Genomic DNA, 15,237 nt, shown 5'->3' on the forward strand with positions numbered 1-15,237 from the left:
ATATATTGGATTTACGAAACAAAAACGTTTCGTGATTGCTAGTAGTCTGGTGTATTTTGTTTCGTGTTTGTTTCGTAAATCGTGTATACTTCGAAGTAGTACCATCCATCGATGGTACTGCAAACTGAAGAAATTCGTCCAAAAATACGCTCGAAGGAAGCAGAAATTTCAGTCAATATTTTGGTGAAAATTGGGGCAATATTGGATGAAAAATAATAATTTTCGAAACCATTTGGATTTAAATGTCATATCCGGACGCTCTATCCAATCAAATCGGCAATTGAAGTGTGGATTTCACAAGCGATGTTGCGGCGGGGTACGTTGAGCCGCGCGACCGCAGCCTCGTGGAGTTCATTGCGTAGCTTTGCTTCCAAGCCAAAGAAGCCCATCGTGCTCAATGACTTCATGCGCGTACGCGAGTTGTCCAAGAAGCTCAAAGTCACCGCGGACGAAGTCGTGAAACACGCTTGCAGGAAGCACTACCGCAAGTACTACATGACGCATCATGACGTCAAGTACAAGTTCGACACACTCAAACAGGTCATTCTGCCGCTGGATCTAGCGGCTCGCATCGCCGATCACTTTGGCGTGGAGGTCGCGTACGAAGCCTTGGAGCCGCAAGACATCGTCTCGGACCCGTCGCTCGGCGTGCTGGTGTCGCGACCGCCCGTGATTGCCGTCATGGGGCATGTCGATCATGGCAAAACTACTCTCATGGACACCTTGCGTGGCGCGAACGTGGCCAAGCATGAGGTGGAGAACATCACGCAGAAGATACACGTGTGCGACACGATGCTGGCGCCCGACGTTCCCGTGACTTTCCTGGACACTCCTGGCCATTTTCACTTTACGAGGATGCGCAACAACGCCGCAGACGTAGCGGACGTGGTGGTGCTGGTTGTGGCGGCGGACGAAGGGTGCCGCTTGCAGACGGACGAGTCCATCGGGTGCATCGAGTCGCTGGATGTGCCCACCGTCGTGTGCGTCAACAAGGTCGATCTCGTGACGCCATCCACAATCGACAAGTACGTGTTTACATGTATTTGATATATATATAAACATGCATAGTATTGCATTTGGTCTGGGATATACATATGTGTACGGTTTGTGATACCGGTATCAATTATTGTGATTCGGGACATATGTATCTTGTACTCGGAATATATATATATAGATATGTTATATTTTGGTTATAATATATGTTGTATATATAGTATTTGGGATATTTATATCGTAGAAGTATTTGGGATACGAAGTACTCAGTATATATATACAACGTACTAACTAGTATGGAAGATATCAATTACTGTGCTTCGGGGTCTATATAATATATAAATTGTATTCGGAATATATATTTATCTACTGTATTATTGGGGACATGTACCGTTTCCGTACTACGTATTCCGATTTTTGGGAGTCCGCACAGATACATCGTTATTGATATATATCATATATGTATATATATCATATATGTATATATATATTTATGAATGCTTAGGATCCGAGACCAACTTGACGAATATGTGGCGTTGGAGTCGAGTCCAGTGGTGCCCATCTCGGCCAAACTCGGCACGAACCTCGACACTCTGAAGAAAACCCTGCTGCATGTTCTGGAAGACCAAGTGCTCACCATGCACGCACACGTTGATCGGGGCACGCAAGGTTATATATATATATATGTGGCTTTATAGTATTTAATATATATATATATATATCTTGAAACAAACAATTGATAGGCACGGCGTTGGAAGTGGTGGCGTCGATCGGACGCGGCACGGTTTTGCGCATTCTCGTACGAAGTTGGTATTGGAGAGTGTATGTCAACGACAGAATGTAGGTCCAGCACGGCGCGCTGCGCGTGGGCGACCACTTTATCTGCGGCATGTTGCATGGCGTGGTGAAGAACCTGAAGCGCGCGAACGGCGATGACGTGGCAGTCGCGTGGCCAGGGCACGTGGTGGACGTGTGTTTCAAGCGGCTGTCCAAGCACAAGGATGCGCCGCTCGAGTTTTCATTGCATGTAGTGACGAAAGATCGGGCCGAGGCGGTTCTGCACCAGCGGTACGATCTACCAACTAACTAAACTCATCAACTACTAGTACTTCCTCTGTTCCAGGTTATTTCAAAATTCGCATGTTCCACGTTACTGGCGACATTTGCATTTCATTGGCTGTAATTCTTCAATTTCTATCAATATCGAACATTTATGACATTTCATTGGCTTACAAATGCTTTAAGCACTGATTATATACCAATCTTTTGCGAAAATTGATGCAATTCCCTTTCAAAGTATCATTCGCCCAAATTGAGTGAGGGCTCGATTATCTGTGTAAATGTCGGCAGTAACGTGGAACAGAGGAAGTACATACATATCGTCCTTGGTTGTTGAGTGTAATGGTTGGACGAGTAGCGAACTGGCCATGGATTTCCAAGCAGCGGTCGAAGTCGCCGATGATAACGAGAAGGTGGACGACGAGATGCCGGCCAAGGGGTTCTTTGGCACGCCGATCGTGATCAAGACGGACACGGCGGGGTCACTCACGAGCATTCTGGACACGGTGGACGCGTCCATGCCTGGCATCCACACGGCGCACATGGGGCTTGGCCACGTCACGACCAAAGACGTCGAGCGCGGGTGCACCATCTTCGGCTTCAACGTCCGCGTGGGAGCCAGGGAACGCAAGCTGGCCAAGGACCAACATGTGAAGATTGTGATTCGACCTACGATCCATGAGTTACTCGAAGAGATTGCCCTCGTTGCTGACGAACACGACGAAGAGTTGAACGAAGTCGGGAAGGACTAAAGCAGCAATCAATCAATCATCGTTAGAGGTCACTCCAATAGACCCATCGTCTTGAATTGCATAGGAATTGAGATAGATGCTGTGAATCGTAGTTGAGGTTGTACGAAGGATTGATATTAGTAACCTTAGTAGTTATGACGGTAATTATCATAAACTAACTGTTCCCAAGTATAATAGTATTATGTTAATTTGGTTTGATTGTATGGGTAAATGGACAAGCGATTGAGAGCATCCACGACGTTTTCTATTTTAACGTTATTATAAAATAGTCCCAAGCAAAATTATTATTATTATACACTCGAGATTGGAACGTTATGGGTGATTTCTAGAACACTGTGAAATGTCCATACGTGAGTATATATATATATATATATATATATATTGCCACTAGACTAAAATAGGTCTATGCATTATTGTAGAGTGAGCAACTAGTTTTATTTAGTATTCCTGCGACACAGTGTTGTGACGAGTTGTCGTGACCCACAGCACATATGTCATACACGCAATGGTGTTCCAAACAACAATGTCGTGGACAACGTCGTCAATCCCGACCAATGGCAGGCCGTACAGCACGGTTAGAAACGTCCCGAACGCTACCCACGGGGACGCACAATGACCGATGGGGTTGAACGTTGCAGTCGAAGCTGGGGGGTCACACGCTAACTCCACTACGGGCGTCTGCGTCGTTGGCTGTGGGTCGTTCGCTGGACTTGTTTGTGGTGCTGCCACGTCATGGGTCAAGAAAGGGGGCGTGGGGGGGCGTCGTTGCATGGCGCGTTGGACGTGGAGCATGCAGAAAGCTTGGTCCAGCGCGACTTTGCGCTGAATGTACCCTGGGATGTTGCCTTTAAGGTCCATTTTGATCAGGAACGACACTTTCGAGTGCGACGCGCCTAGCGCTGCGATCGTCCACCCTGCGACGTGGATTTCCCCGCGCACGAGCCCGGGGGATGGCGATGGTTTGGACGGATCGGAAGTGGCGACGGCGACCAGCACGATGGATCCGTCGGGCAGTTGGCGCCAGTGCACGAGGTTGACAAAGTCGCGGCCGGCCACCATGAGCACGGCCTTGGACGCAAAGTAGTCGATGGCGGTGTGGCTGTCCAACGTATGAAGGCGCGCGCAGGAAGCGCAGGCGCTGTCGTACTCTGGTCGTTTAGATGCGTCAAATAGGAAGGTCGCGACGTGCGCGGGAGGGAACGGCAGGCTCCCGACGCCGAGGACGGAGAGGAGGGTACCTTCGTCCTTGGAATACGCGCGGACGCCTTGCTTTTCAGAGTTGAACGTCCACTGGTCGGAAATGTTGACCACGGAGTCCAACATCGCGGAGATCGCGGCATCGACGGAGGCGGCGTGTGCTGCAGGAATATCGTACGAGGGTTTCTTAGGCGATGGAGGGTTGTTCTTGATAGGAGAGGGAAGGGGGTGCCCACGCCGAGAGTCGATGGAAGACTCAATGGGCGCGGTGGAGCTCTCGGACAATCGACGGCTGCGGTGGCGCGACGACAAGGAGAGGCGCAGGAATCCAAGCCCCTTCTTCTTCTTCTTCTGCACGCTTACGTCCGTTGGATACTGTTCCGTTGCTGGAGTCGTCGTCGCATAGTCCTGTGAGGACATCCGCTTTGCCGTGCCGCCCTCCTTCATGGTGGGTGCTGCAACGTCTGATCTCGTCTGCGGTTCCACTTTCATGGCGCCAGCAACCCATTTCATCTCCGCCACGTTTACGTATTCCACACACATTTGCAAAAAACGACTTCAACTACTAGAGTAGTACTAGTACCTTACTACGATCACGAAGGTGATTAATTGAAATACTGGTACTGTAGTTTGATACGAAATATGTATATATATGTGAAGGATAATAATATTATCATTGGTGTCTACTACAGTATTCAATATACTAATCACGCAACGATGGACACTTCAAGTTGTGAGTAGTAAGCTAACGTTACTGATGGAGGTCTTCGTCGTCCAGCACCCCAGGGTGCTCCATGAATTCCCTCAAATGCCGAGTCAGTTGCGCAATTCCCGCTGGGTCCGCATACCGAGGATTGACTTGGACATTGAGGCACAGCATGGGTCGCACGACTACCTGATCTTCGCCATCTCCTCCTTCCACCACTACAGCTCTCTTGGCGATCGCACCTACTATCACCGTCAACGGAACATGGCGGAACATGGAAATGAACGCGTCGTCCAGTCCCATTTTCCCAACGTCAGCCACGATGGCATGGGTACCCCGATGCGGTGTCACACCCATGCTTGGCACTTGGTGGCTCAGCCATTCCGCGATGTCGATCCAAAACTGAACCAGTGCATGGTGAACCACCGAAGCCCAGTGAGTGGGCTTAAGCCCACACGAATTAGATGGCGATGACAATCCAGCATCATCGACTCCTGACGCCACGATTGTCGCAATGGAGTGGATAGATAACGTGTCTGCCCCCGCAAGCGTCACATCGTATGTATCGTCGTGGCGGTGAATGAGGCAGGACACGTTCACGGCGCCATTCGACGGATACAAAGACCCAAACGCCGCGTAGCCTTTGAAGGACGGCGTATGGCGCACCGCGCGAGCCACCGCGCGCACGACAATGTCGGGGAGGGTGACGACTGCGCCTCGCTTTTCAAGGTGCTGGATGTACGCTAACGTGTCGGAGCAGTCGACAAGTATCGAGCCATGTACCGATGAAGCAGACAGGCTGGCTTTCCACGATGCAACAGGTCCTTGTTGACGACGGCGTAGAGACGGAGATCCGATAGTGAGGACATGGTAGCCAACGTACATAGCCCCAACGAGGATGCCGCCAAGTGAGAAGATATACGTGGCGCCTAGAAACGCAAGCAAGGATACGCCCCATGACATCCAAACACTAGCATCCTCAGTCGTGTGGGTGGGGATGGCTGGAGTGTCATCGATCCACGTCATGGATCCTTTCTTTGCCGATTCTTTGGACAGTTTGCTAGTAGATTCACTTGTTAAAGTGTCATCGGGGGGAACGAGGGGGGCGACGGGGGCTGCCGCGACTTGTCCCCTTGCATCGTTCACAACGGGAAACGATCGAATGTTTGGCAGCGCCTCGAGTTGTTTCCGGACCGCTAGGATGACATACGCTTGGTCGACCGCGATTTTGTTCTGGACAAAGGTCGGAATCGACCCTTTCAGGTCCAATTTCATCATGAATGATACGTCTGCAGAGTGCTGTCCGGTGGGCACAATGTGCCACCCCGCGACATGAACCTCCCCTCGAATGAGCCCCGGGTTCACGGGCATTTGGTCAGTTTGCGTGGCCTTGGCCACCACCGCGATGGACTGGTCCGGCAGCACTCGCCAGTGCACGACGTTGACAAAGTCTCTGCCGGACACAATCAGCACCGGCTTGGACGCGTAATAGTCGAGCGACGTGTGCGGGTCGAGGCGGGCGATGGCGAACGCCGCGGCGCACATGGGATCGTACGCGACCTTTCGGCTCGTGTCCAGCAGGAACCCGAGGATCGTCGAGGCTGGGAAGGCCATGGAGCCCACGCCCAGGACCGACGTAAGCGACGACCCGTCCGGTTGTTTCGAGTAGGCGCGGACGCCCTCCTTCTCGGATTGAAACGTCCAAGAGCTCAATCCGGTGGCAGTGGCGACTAACGTGGCAATGGCCGAGTCGATTTCATGGGCGAACTGACGCGGAATCGAGTATGCCCCTACATCCCTCGCATTGGTCCTAGGGGACTTTTCGAAGATGTTGGAAGAAATAACGTTTGGGAACGGTTGAGGGAGGGCGCCATGAGCTCGCGGTGACGTGGGCGATCCGGGGGGCTCCAGCAACACTCGCAGCGCGTCCAACTTGAGCGCCCGCGAAACGACGACGTGGTCTGGCAACGTTTCGTCGCCGTCAACATGCACGACGTACGTGACTTCGGCGGCTGTGTCGTCCAGATTTGGCACGATGTGGAAGCCTTCGATGCGAAGCACGGCGGGGTCCGAGTGTCGGGATTTGTTCAAATGCTCTATGTCGTTTGGAACGGACTGCGACACGACGACCACCGACTGGTCGGGCAGGGTACGGCGGTGGGTCAGCACGACGTACTGGCGGCCTCGACTGGGAAACATGGTGTCTTTGGTCGTGATGTACTGCATCGTCGTGTTTTCGTTGAACGTGTGGACGGTCGTCGAGTCGCGAACGTGGGCGTCAAAGGTAGGGTCCACGACCACACTGGCAATGTCGTCCGCTGGGTGCTTGAGCATGAGTTTGCTCATTGCCGCGGCAGGCGCCTGGCAATAGTACAATTGGGTCGATTTTACAGCTGAGTGGTCGGTTTCGAGGGTCCATCGCGCTGTGTGGTACACGTACTCACTCAAGAAAGTGGCCACCATGGTCTCAACCACGTCGAGGTATTTTGGCGGGACGCCCCGGTTGTCAGCGGATGGAATGTCGTACGGCAGCGACGGAACAGCGGCTGCTCGATGTGGCGCCCTCGGAGTTGGAACGGCGACGTCAAGTTGAGCGTGAGCTACGATAGCGTCGAGCCAAGTTGACAGCAAGTGGGACTCGGAAGTGGCCAAGAGCAGTTGCTTTGTCGAGGCGCGACTGGGATGCGAAATGACAAAGCTGCACCCGTCTGGGTCGGACGTGGCTTCGGCTGTGCATCCCGCCAGCAAGATGGTCATGGAAGGATAGTTGTGATGCTTGTGCTTGAACAGGTACAACACCCCTCGGTCCAGACACGCGTACCGAGACTTCCAGTCGGCTTTGGACCGTTTGAGTAAGTACCCCGACAGTGTGGCCATGGTGGAATTGCACTCTGAAGGGTGTGTGGGTGGATTCCATGATGGTTCAAAGCGATTGATTGCCTGCTATAATTGGTGTAGCCCACCCTTGAGGCTAAAAATACCCACACCATATACTGTACTGTACGTAAAATACAGGGTAATTTCGACGAATTCATTTCCATCCTTATCTTTTTGAAAAGTCGCGTTTTCATCCTTCACTTCAACATTGTGCCTTAATTTTAGCCAATCGGTGATAGACCCCTTCATAACTAATAATCCCTTGCAATTCGATACGATACGTATTCAAACTTTCACGCCGAAACAGCAGCATGAAGGACGCAGCGGCGGCGCTCTTTGCGCGGATCGCCAACCTCTTCGTCGCCAACTTCACCGTGACATTCCAGAACGAACTACGCTTTATGGTAAAATAATATCTCGTGCGTCTTCCTCTCTGACGTGACTCTGTTTTCCTAGTCGGAGATGACGGGGTCCGTTGCCGCCCAAGCCATGCGAGCCGACAATGTGCCCGTGCAGACGATCGTCCGACATGCATCTACCGCGCTCTCTCGATTGTAATGTCCCTTTATTACGCATACTTCATTCTTCAGGTGCTTGTTTCCTGCACTTTCCACGTGAGCAACTGGGTGTGAACTGCATGATTCTCCAGCGCGCGGTCGACCTTGCGCGCCAACGACTCGAGTTTCTTCGCAAACTTGTCCGCAACCACCGATTGCGCCTTCACTTGATCTTTTCGCCCACAGGAAGCATGCACTTCGATCATAATCTGCACTTGTAGCTTGAGGTTTTTCGTGTGCATGGCAATCTTTAACGCATTCGTCAGCGTGCGTTCACCTTCGTCCAGGCGGCCTACATCACTGTCAAGTCAGCGTCCTCAAGACCCCACATCGCGCCTCACCAAACTCGATCAATTTCGGCCCGAACAGCACCATGATTTCCGCCGTGATGTTGCTGCAGTTGATAGAACTGGTCGACAGTTCCAAGCAATCCTGCAGCACTGACAGCATGTAGCTGCGGAGGGTGTCCATGTCAGGGTACGTGCCCACCAAGCCAAGGCACTGCGTCCCCCACAGCCACTTGCACAAGTACAGATCGTACTACATATCGTCCCATCATTCTCCATCAGGCCTACGTAACCAGCGTTTTTCATACCTTGGCACGGACTTCTTTGCTCGGGCCGTTGTAAATGAGCGCCCGCAGGTTCGTATCGCGTAGTACTCCCGCAGCAAACTCGAGTAGGTTGTCGTCGGGGAAGAATGGCTGCACGACGGCGGGAGGCGCGCCGGCCTTGGGCAGCGGAAAGCACGACATGGCCGTGGCGACCTCCAGCAGCCCCATCATGTGCATGAGGTGGACGTCCGACAGCTGCGGCCACTGCGGGGTGTCCTCCAAGATGAGCGCGAACGCGGCGTTCACGTGGTTGATCGCGTCATCCATGCAGTTGACTGCGTGGGCATACTGCAATTCGAAATATGAGAATGTTGGTCGTTTGTTCGACTTTTTGTGGAATGTAGGTCTGGTTGTAGGCGGAATGTTGGTCACATACCTTCGCCAAGAGAATATGCACGGCGGTGCGCATGGACGTATGCCGACCGCTTCGAGCGACGTTTGGCAGGTCCACGACACGCAGCAGCTCCGTGGCGAGATGGCCGACCTCCCCATACCGTCCTTGGGCGTCCAAGAGGTGGCAGATCGTGAGATGCGCGTCGAACCACAGAAACGGCGGCGAGTCCCTAGCGTCGGACTGCAGCGCCGACAGGAGCGACGAGGACATGGAGATGGCGGCGGTGGGATTGTAGTAAGCGTTCACTTGCAGGTGAAGCAGTGCTGGGAGGTGACGCCACGTGGAGGGCAGCAGGGTGGGGTATTGTTGGGTTAGTGTCTCCAGCTCTTGGACAAGGGGCCCGGCACGCACGACGTCCCCAGTGCGAAACAGCAGCAGAACGTGCAAAAGCACAAAGTACATGCGAAGGTCGGGACGCGACGCGGCGAGCTGGGTGGAGAAGCCGTCGCAGAACGTAAACAGCTTGGAGGATTCGTCGCTGGATACACTGGGCTGTTCAAGGATCGAGTGACACAGCACTTCCAACAGCCAGAGCTACGTAGCCATGGTTAGGAAGGCACGGGGGGGTGGGAATGGAGTGGACCTGCCTTGAACGCATCGCTCGACGTGCATGAAGCAAGCGTGTCGTAAACGACCACGGCGCATTCCCGAAAGGAAGATGCAAAGGACGCGGATGGCGAAGGGGAAGGGGACAAGCAACACACTGTGTGGATCTGCTTGAGTTGGTGCCGCAGCGCAGACCGGTACCACGCCAGCCATGTCGATAGATCGCCGGTTTGCTCACACAGGTGGATGCCCTGACATAACAGGTCGACATGGGCGCGATAAGCTTGGGGATCGGTTAGAATCTTGAGCATCCACTCGCACCGAAGTCGACGAACGCCCCACTAGTGCACGTGTTGAAAATTGACGTTGGACTTTGGCTGCAACTTGCTTGGTACCTCGTTGTGCGGGAACGGCAACGACGTTGAACCTCGCTGCTTGTAGGGGACGCGCTGGAGTATTCTTGACGCGTCGGGAAGTCTGTACGTCTTTAAGGCATTATGCTGACCTTCCATGGCAAGCATGAGATATAGCTCCGCGATGTACATGTCGACAATCTCGACTTGCCCTGCGGATAGTGTCGTGGACGTTGATGGCATACGTATTGCCTATGGAGAAAGTGGCCGGATTGGCTATCGAATCTGCATGAGGTGTCCATACCAAGAAGCATCTCAGTGCCTCCTTCTCTTGCTTGAGGTTGCTCAGCTCGCATCCCAGTGAGAAGAGTCCCAGCACTTCGTTCATCGTTCGCGCCGCCGATTTTATTCATGGCTGGATTTTGGCCAATCACAGTGCGGCCACTGGTATAAAAATGACTTCCCATTTGTATGAAGCAATTCAAATGGTGAATATTATAGTACTATTAATCCATGGCGTGCTACTAGTAGTACTACTAGCTCAGATTTGCAAAAAAATTGTGATGAGCGAGCTACAAACGCGACGGAGGATCGCTATCGATGGGTCGGACACTGGGCCGCGCACACGGTCTGGCCGTAGACAGCACGACGTAGTCCATATCGTCCGCTTGGTCGTCGGGCAGTCGGGCGTACATGTCGTGGAACGATTGCTTGCACAGCTGCGGTCGAAACGTGCAGGTTTTCGCGTTCTCTTTTTCGAGTTTGGCCTCGCGCTGCTTGCGCTTGGCGGCGTAGGTGGCGTGAACGTTGTAGAGGCTCTCAAACACTTTCTTCCTGCCTGTATTTTTGGTCACCATTTGGTGTGACTTGGCGCAGATCTTAGGATGCAGCGTCAGCTCCTGGTCGTCGGCGGCGTCGGCGCGCTCCTTCGTGGTGGGAATCGCATGCGATGGTGACGACTGAACGGGCGTTTGCTTGTCCCCGAAGAACAGCACTTGGGTGTGCGTCAGGTGTCGGCACTGCGCCAGCGTGGACTCCATGCACGCGTAAAAGTTGTCTTTCGGGATAGGCACCCATCCACACGTGTCAAATAGGCTGAGTGCCACGTGGCCTAGTTCTAATGACAGCGTGTCCATTTGCAGCAGTGTTGGGTCGAGCAGCGACTCGTCCTTTTCAACAGTCGCCGTCGACGTACTGGCTTGTTGTAGTAACCTACCATATCAAGTTATATCGCAATAATACATGGACGGGTGAAATGGTTGTGTAAGTACTTGAAAATACGATCAAAGCTCTTGACTTTGCGCGCTTTCAGGTGCATTTTCGACGTTTTGGAGACAAAGCTCTGCGTGCGGTGGTCCCGCAGAGCGTCCGAGTCCGCTTGCCGAAGTTGGCGGTGGATCTCATCAAATTCGCGTCGGCTTTGGTACAAAAATGTGCCTACAGTTACCACTTATCTAGCCCCAATTCCATGTCATATCAAGGCGTACCAATGGGGAGGTTCGTGTCGTTACGAGCAAACTGAGGCCCGCGTCCGGTCTCGGGGGTAAAGTAGGGCCGTCCGGTGGCCGGATCCTTGGCGGCGCCGTACTTTTCAAACAACTTGGCGCGGCTCTGGGCCAGCTTTTGCTGATCTTCGATCGCTAGACGCTGGACCAGTGCGTCCTTCGATGCCGGGGGCGCCACGAACGCGTTGATGCCGATGTTGGGTCGAAAGGAGAACTGCGCCAAGTAGGCGGCTTCGTGGTCCTTCTGCCGGGTGCGTCGGGCGTCCGCGTCGGCATACAGCGTCAAGTGGGTCGTGGCGCCGGTCCGCTTGTCTTTCACCAGGTCCGTGGATGTCGGGTTCACTTGCGGGGCGAACGGGTGGCGCTGATTGTACTCTGTCTTGGCCACCTCCTCGTGCTTTTGCCTTCGTAGTACCAACGTCGCGTTCGGTACGGGCTTTTTGTTCTCCTTTGACAAGAGCGTGGGCTGGAACATTGTTGGTTTCGGCTGCCCACACACCCTTATTGTTGTTGCTGTTATCGGATCTTTTGATTTCGTCGAGGATTTGTTGGTACTAATAGCCATCAACTAATCATCGTGCCAACATCATATATATATGTAGTATGCACTGTACATGGGTTGAGATGACCTCGAAGATGTTGTGGCGGCAGGTGGAGCTGGGATGACTACTGGCCCGACGGAATGTTGGCACTTGGCGTCTTGGTATCGATTCGAACACGCGCACTTGGGGCACATCCAGTCCGCGTGGTCGTCGCCAATCAGGTCTGCATGGGCCTTCTCGACAGACCGCGCGTCCGCAAGCTTCTTGCGGCGGGCGTTTTCGCTCACCGCTTCGCCGTACAAGCGCTCGCCAATGGAGCGATACTGGCCGTTCGTGCGGTTGGCCACGAGTAGCTTGGTCTTGTCCGCCAGCTGCAGCCGCTTGTCTGCCAGTTCCTTGGTCACTTCGTCCTCGCGCTTCTTTTGCGCCCGCGCTCGCCACTCCCGCTGGGCTTGAGCTAACGCATACAGCCGCTCCGACGCCGGCGGCTGCCCCCTCCGAGCGGTTGGTCCGCCCTTTGGGCTAGGGGTCGTTGTCTTGACAAGATCAAACGTCGACTTGGAGGACGATTTGCCAAACTTGTCCCGCAGCGCATTGTACGAGCGTTCTTTTTCAGTAGCCGGGGGGGGGTTGTGTTGTGGTTTTGACGAAGGATGCCGAGTTAGTGGCACGGGCCGGATCGACCGGATTTGCTCCGAGATGTGCGCCGTCAAGGTCGGAACGACGTCGGGGTCGAGGGAGTGCACAAGAGCAAACGTGGCCGCGAGGGCCTCGGCCTCGTCCCCCTCTCGAACTTGGATGCTTTCGGTGCGGCCGTCCCCAATGACCACTTCCATGATCAAAAGCAACTCGGCCGTCGTGTCGGTTTCTTGCAGCCCATTGGCTAGAGGCGTTGATGGGACAGCTGCCGTGGCCAGCCGCGTGGCAGCAGCATCGACGGCCGATTGAATTTCTTGACACAGCTTGTCGGGCATATCGAACGAGCTCTGAATGTTCCACTCCAAGTCTAGAGAGTCGTTGACCTGCACTGGAGGTGGGGGTGGTGGCGTTGCCATTGTCAACGAGGATGGTTCAATGTGTTGGTCACCGAAAGTCGACGGGATACCACTATACGGAGGGAGTGGAAGGATGCTAGCAGCGCCATCGTCATAGTCATCGTCGTCAACGAAATTGACGTCTTCCGACGAGAGTTTTGTGACGCCAGTGTCCCCGATTTGGTTGGCTGGTGGGGCAGGGGTAACAACCTCATGGTGGGTGTCAGCCTTTTCTGGTGATGGCTCCATCATGAACTCATCTACGAACACACAAGTAAGTGTGGATGGTGTGAGTCATGCCGACACGTACGTTTAGCGTCGGTCAGCCAGTCTTCAAAGTCGTCGGCCATTTTTGGGCGTGTGTCAGCGGTTGGTGAAATATGGTATGTAGCAGCCGTTTCAGAAACCGCCGCCGATTAAGCAGCCTCTCCATAGTTTCTTTGGTTGCCCTTTCAATCATCTCCAGCTGACCATCACCTTGACGCCATGGACTTTGCTACAGCGAACGACTACCTCGGTGTGCTCTCGTCGGTCTTCCAGCGCGTACGTTCGATCAACCTCCTCCTTCCTGCAGCTACGAGCTCATGTTCTTCTTGACTCACAGCAAACCATCAAAGACATATTGTACGAAGGGATCATGTACGTGGCTATAGTATATGGATGCTGCGACCGAGCCACGACCTTCACATGCGGATTACGCAGGTCCACAATGCTCTACTGGACCATCTTTGGCTACGCCGTCTCCAGCGCCCCCCTCGCCGTGTGGAATCTACACAAGTACAACGTCCTCCGGTCCGTCTCGTGGCAAGCGGTGGCTGGCGTGTCAACTTTGCTGTTTACCGCAGCGTGGCTCTTTGCGGACTCGACCCCCGCGGACAAGGTACAAACTTGCCCAAAGTGGTTGAACAACCAACCTGGTTAGCATAGATCTTTTTGGGGCTGGGGTCCATTGCTGGTGTGTTTTGTACACATTTGCATTTTGAAATCGCAGAGTTGATTTCTGGACATATCGAAGCAGCCCACCAGAAGAAAGACGAATGACGCTGCATTGAACGTATCAGTAGTAGCAAGTCTAACGTTACCATTACAACACAGTCAGCTTAGAGTTAATGTAGAAAATCGAGTTGTATTCATCTAATCCATCGTTATCTATACTTGCGCAATTCAAATCCTGGCCAAGGGACTGACGGTCCTGTCGTCCAACTTCTTTTTGGGGGCGAGCTACTTGGTCTCGGAACCCTTGCGCAAGGTGCGACGACATGCAGGGCATTCTTGCAGCTGGATGTGTGTTAACCGTCTCATACAGGACAGGGTATTACGGAGCTGCTGCAAGCCGGCTTGTTACTGCAAACGTGCCTCTTTCCTGCGTTCTGGCAATTTCCTCTTGCGTCCGCGAAGAAATTCCCTGGATTTGACGGCGCTGTCCGCGAATACATCGTGTCGGCCGTCGCGGCCGCTTTGTTGTGGAACAACTGCATCTTGGTAACAAGGAAGTCGAAGCGTTGGTCACAGGTACATCGTATGAACGAAAAACTCTTGTCCTTGCTTGCTACGTCCATTCACCGCGTCATTGCTCGTGTAGCGCATGGATGGACCGCCCAAGGCAGGCTTCGGACTTATAAATGTTAATATTTAGATAGCAAAAAAAATCTATTTTTTAAGTGAGGTTGGATGGATGCAATTATCTATTTTCAGTGTTGGTAGATATCGATAATCTATTTTCAAGCTCGACCAATTATCCTCAACACACCTTCGCCACACAATTTTGACAATGGCGTGGCGAAGGTGTTGTCGTAACGCGAAGACGTGCTGACTGCTGCAGAGAAGGATGCATTGGTCATGCTCCTGTTGGATATTGATACTACGCTGTAAAGTTAAAATACTCAGCGGTCACATAATGGCGTACTAGCTGCAATAGCAGCTAGCGGGCTTAACTACTTGAAAACGTATTTGTGTCGGGCTCCAGGGTACATGGGCTCCTTAAATCACTGAAGGTGGTATCGCGGGGTTGAAAGTCGCGGTGGCCTGAGTGGCGGGTCGGCGTAGCCAGTAGTAGAGAGAGTCGTCTGGAGTGCCAGTGGAGCGCCATGGCTGTGAGGTGGATTCTGC

At 53.1% G+C, this 15,237-nt stretch overlaps 7 protein-coding genes across 16 annotated transcripts; 3 read left to right on the top strand and 4 right to left on the bottom strand.

Moving 5' to 3' along the window:
- Nucleotides 1-282: 282 nt before the first annotated feature.
- H257_04512 (hypothetical protein) lies at nt 283-2,847 on the top strand. The gene is made up of 5 exons (XM_009829052.1): nt 283-1,025; nt 1,499-1,662; nt 1,737-1,792; nt 1,838-2,061; nt 2,411-2,847. Exons 1-5 carry the CDS (start codon nt 304-306, stop codon nt 2,802-2,804), a joined length of 1,560 nt encoding a protein of 519 aa, XP_009827354.1. The 5' UTR covers nt 283-303; the 3' UTR covers nt 2,805-2,847.
- A 317-nt stretch (nt 2,848-3,164) lies between these two features.
- H257_04513 lies at nt 3,165-4,514 on the bottom strand (the record flags this gene model as incomplete). 2 transcript variants are annotated; one of them, XM_009829054.1, is made up of 2 exons in its annotated part: nt 3,165-3,952; nt 4,043-4,514. In XM_009829054.1, the coding sequence occupies 2 exons, from the start codon at nt 4,512-4,514 to the stop codon at nt 3,243-3,245; spliced, it is 1,182 nt and encodes a 393-aa protein (XP_009827356.1). In that variant the 3' UTR covers nt 3,165-3,242. The 2 variants fall into 2 exon arrangements, with proteins under 2 accessions (XP_009827356.1, XP_009827355.1); XM_009829053.1 differs by having other exon boundaries at nt 3,165-4,514.
- Nucleotides 4,515-4,637: 123 nt separating this feature from the next.
- H257_04514 (hypothetical protein) lies at nt 4,638-7,612 on the bottom strand. Its single transcript, XM_009829055.1, has one exon. The coding sequence runs from the start codon at nt 7,582-7,584 to the stop codon at nt 4,753-4,755; it is 2,832 nt and encodes a 943-aa protein (XP_009827357.1). The 5' UTR covers nt 7,585-7,612; the 3' UTR covers nt 4,638-4,752.
- A 167-nt stretch (nt 7,613-7,779) lies between these two features.
- On the top strand, nt 7,780-8,248 carry H257_04515 (hypothetical protein). The gene is made up of 2 exons (XM_009829056.1): nt 7,780-7,988; nt 8,041-8,248. Exons 1-2 carry the CDS (start codon nt 7,896-7,898, stop codon nt 8,140-8,142), a joined length of 195 nt encoding a protein of 64 aa, XP_009827358.1. The 5' UTR covers nt 7,780-7,895; the 3' UTR covers nt 8,143-8,248.
- On the bottom strand, nt 8,001-10,447 carry H257_04516 (hypothetical protein). Of its 6 annotated transcripts, XM_009829057.1 has the most exons (7): nt 10,352-10,447; nt 10,090-10,299; nt 9,736-10,035; nt 9,131-9,682; nt 8,737-9,042; nt 8,483-8,681; nt 8,001-8,433 (listed from the first exon to the last, which is right to left on the bottom strand). In XM_009829057.1, the coding sequence occupies exons 1-7, from the start codon at nt 10,433-10,435 to the stop codon at nt 8,171-8,173; spliced, it is 1,914 nt and encodes a 637-aa protein (XP_009827359.1). In that variant the 5' UTR covers nt 10,436-10,447; the 3' UTR covers nt 8,001-8,170. The 6 variants fall into 6 exon arrangements, with proteins under 6 accessions (XP_009827359.1, XP_009827364.1, XP_009827362.1 ...); XM_009829062.1 differs by having other exon boundaries at nt 8,001-8,681; XM_009829060.1 differs by having other exon boundaries at nt 8,483-9,042.
- Nucleotides 10,448-10,521: 74 nt separating this feature from the next.
- On the bottom strand, nt 10,522-13,501 carry H257_04517 (hypothetical protein). 3 transcript variants are annotated; one of them, XM_009829065.1, is made up of 5 exons: nt 13,439-13,501; nt 12,182-13,388; nt 11,535-12,106; nt 11,319-11,484; nt 10,522-11,259 (listed from the first exon to the last, which is right to left on the bottom strand). In XM_009829065.1, the coding sequence occupies exons 1-5, from the start codon at nt 13,476-13,478 to the stop codon at nt 10,620-10,622; spliced, it is 2,625 nt and encodes an 874-aa protein (XP_009827367.1). In that variant the 5' UTR covers nt 13,479-13,501; the 3' UTR covers nt 10,522-10,619. The 3 variants fall into 3 exon arrangements, with proteins under 3 accessions (XP_009827367.1, XP_009827366.1, XP_009827365.1); XM_009829064.1 differs by having other exon boundaries at nt 11,319-11,465; nt 12,167-13,388; XM_009829063.1 differs by having other exon boundaries at nt 12,167-13,388.
- Nucleotides 13,502-13,573: 72 nt separating this feature from the next.
- Nucleotides 13,574-14,270, top strand: H257_04518. Of its 2 annotated transcripts, XM_009829066.1 has the most exons (4): nt 13,574-13,671; nt 13,733-13,767; nt 13,831-14,008; nt 14,056-14,270. In XM_009829066.1, exons 1-4 carry the CDS (start codon nt 13,615-13,617, stop codon nt 14,167-14,169), a joined length of 384 nt encoding a protein of 127 aa, XP_009827368.1. In that variant the 5' UTR covers nt 13,574-13,614; the 3' UTR covers nt 14,170-14,270. The 2 variants fall into 2 exon arrangements, with proteins under 2 accessions (XP_009827368.1, XP_009827369.1); XM_009829067.1 differs by having other exon boundaries at nt 13,831-14,270.
- Nucleotides 14,271-15,237: the final 967 nt, after the last annotated feature.

Source organism: Aphanomyces astaci (genome assembly GCF_000520075.1).
Source record: "Aphanomyces astaci strain APO3 unplaced genomic scaffold supercont1.7, whole genome shotgun sequence".
Lineage (NCBI taxonomy): Eukaryota > Oomycota > Saprolegniomycetes > Saprolegniales > Verrucalvaceae > Aphanomyces > Aphanomyces astaci.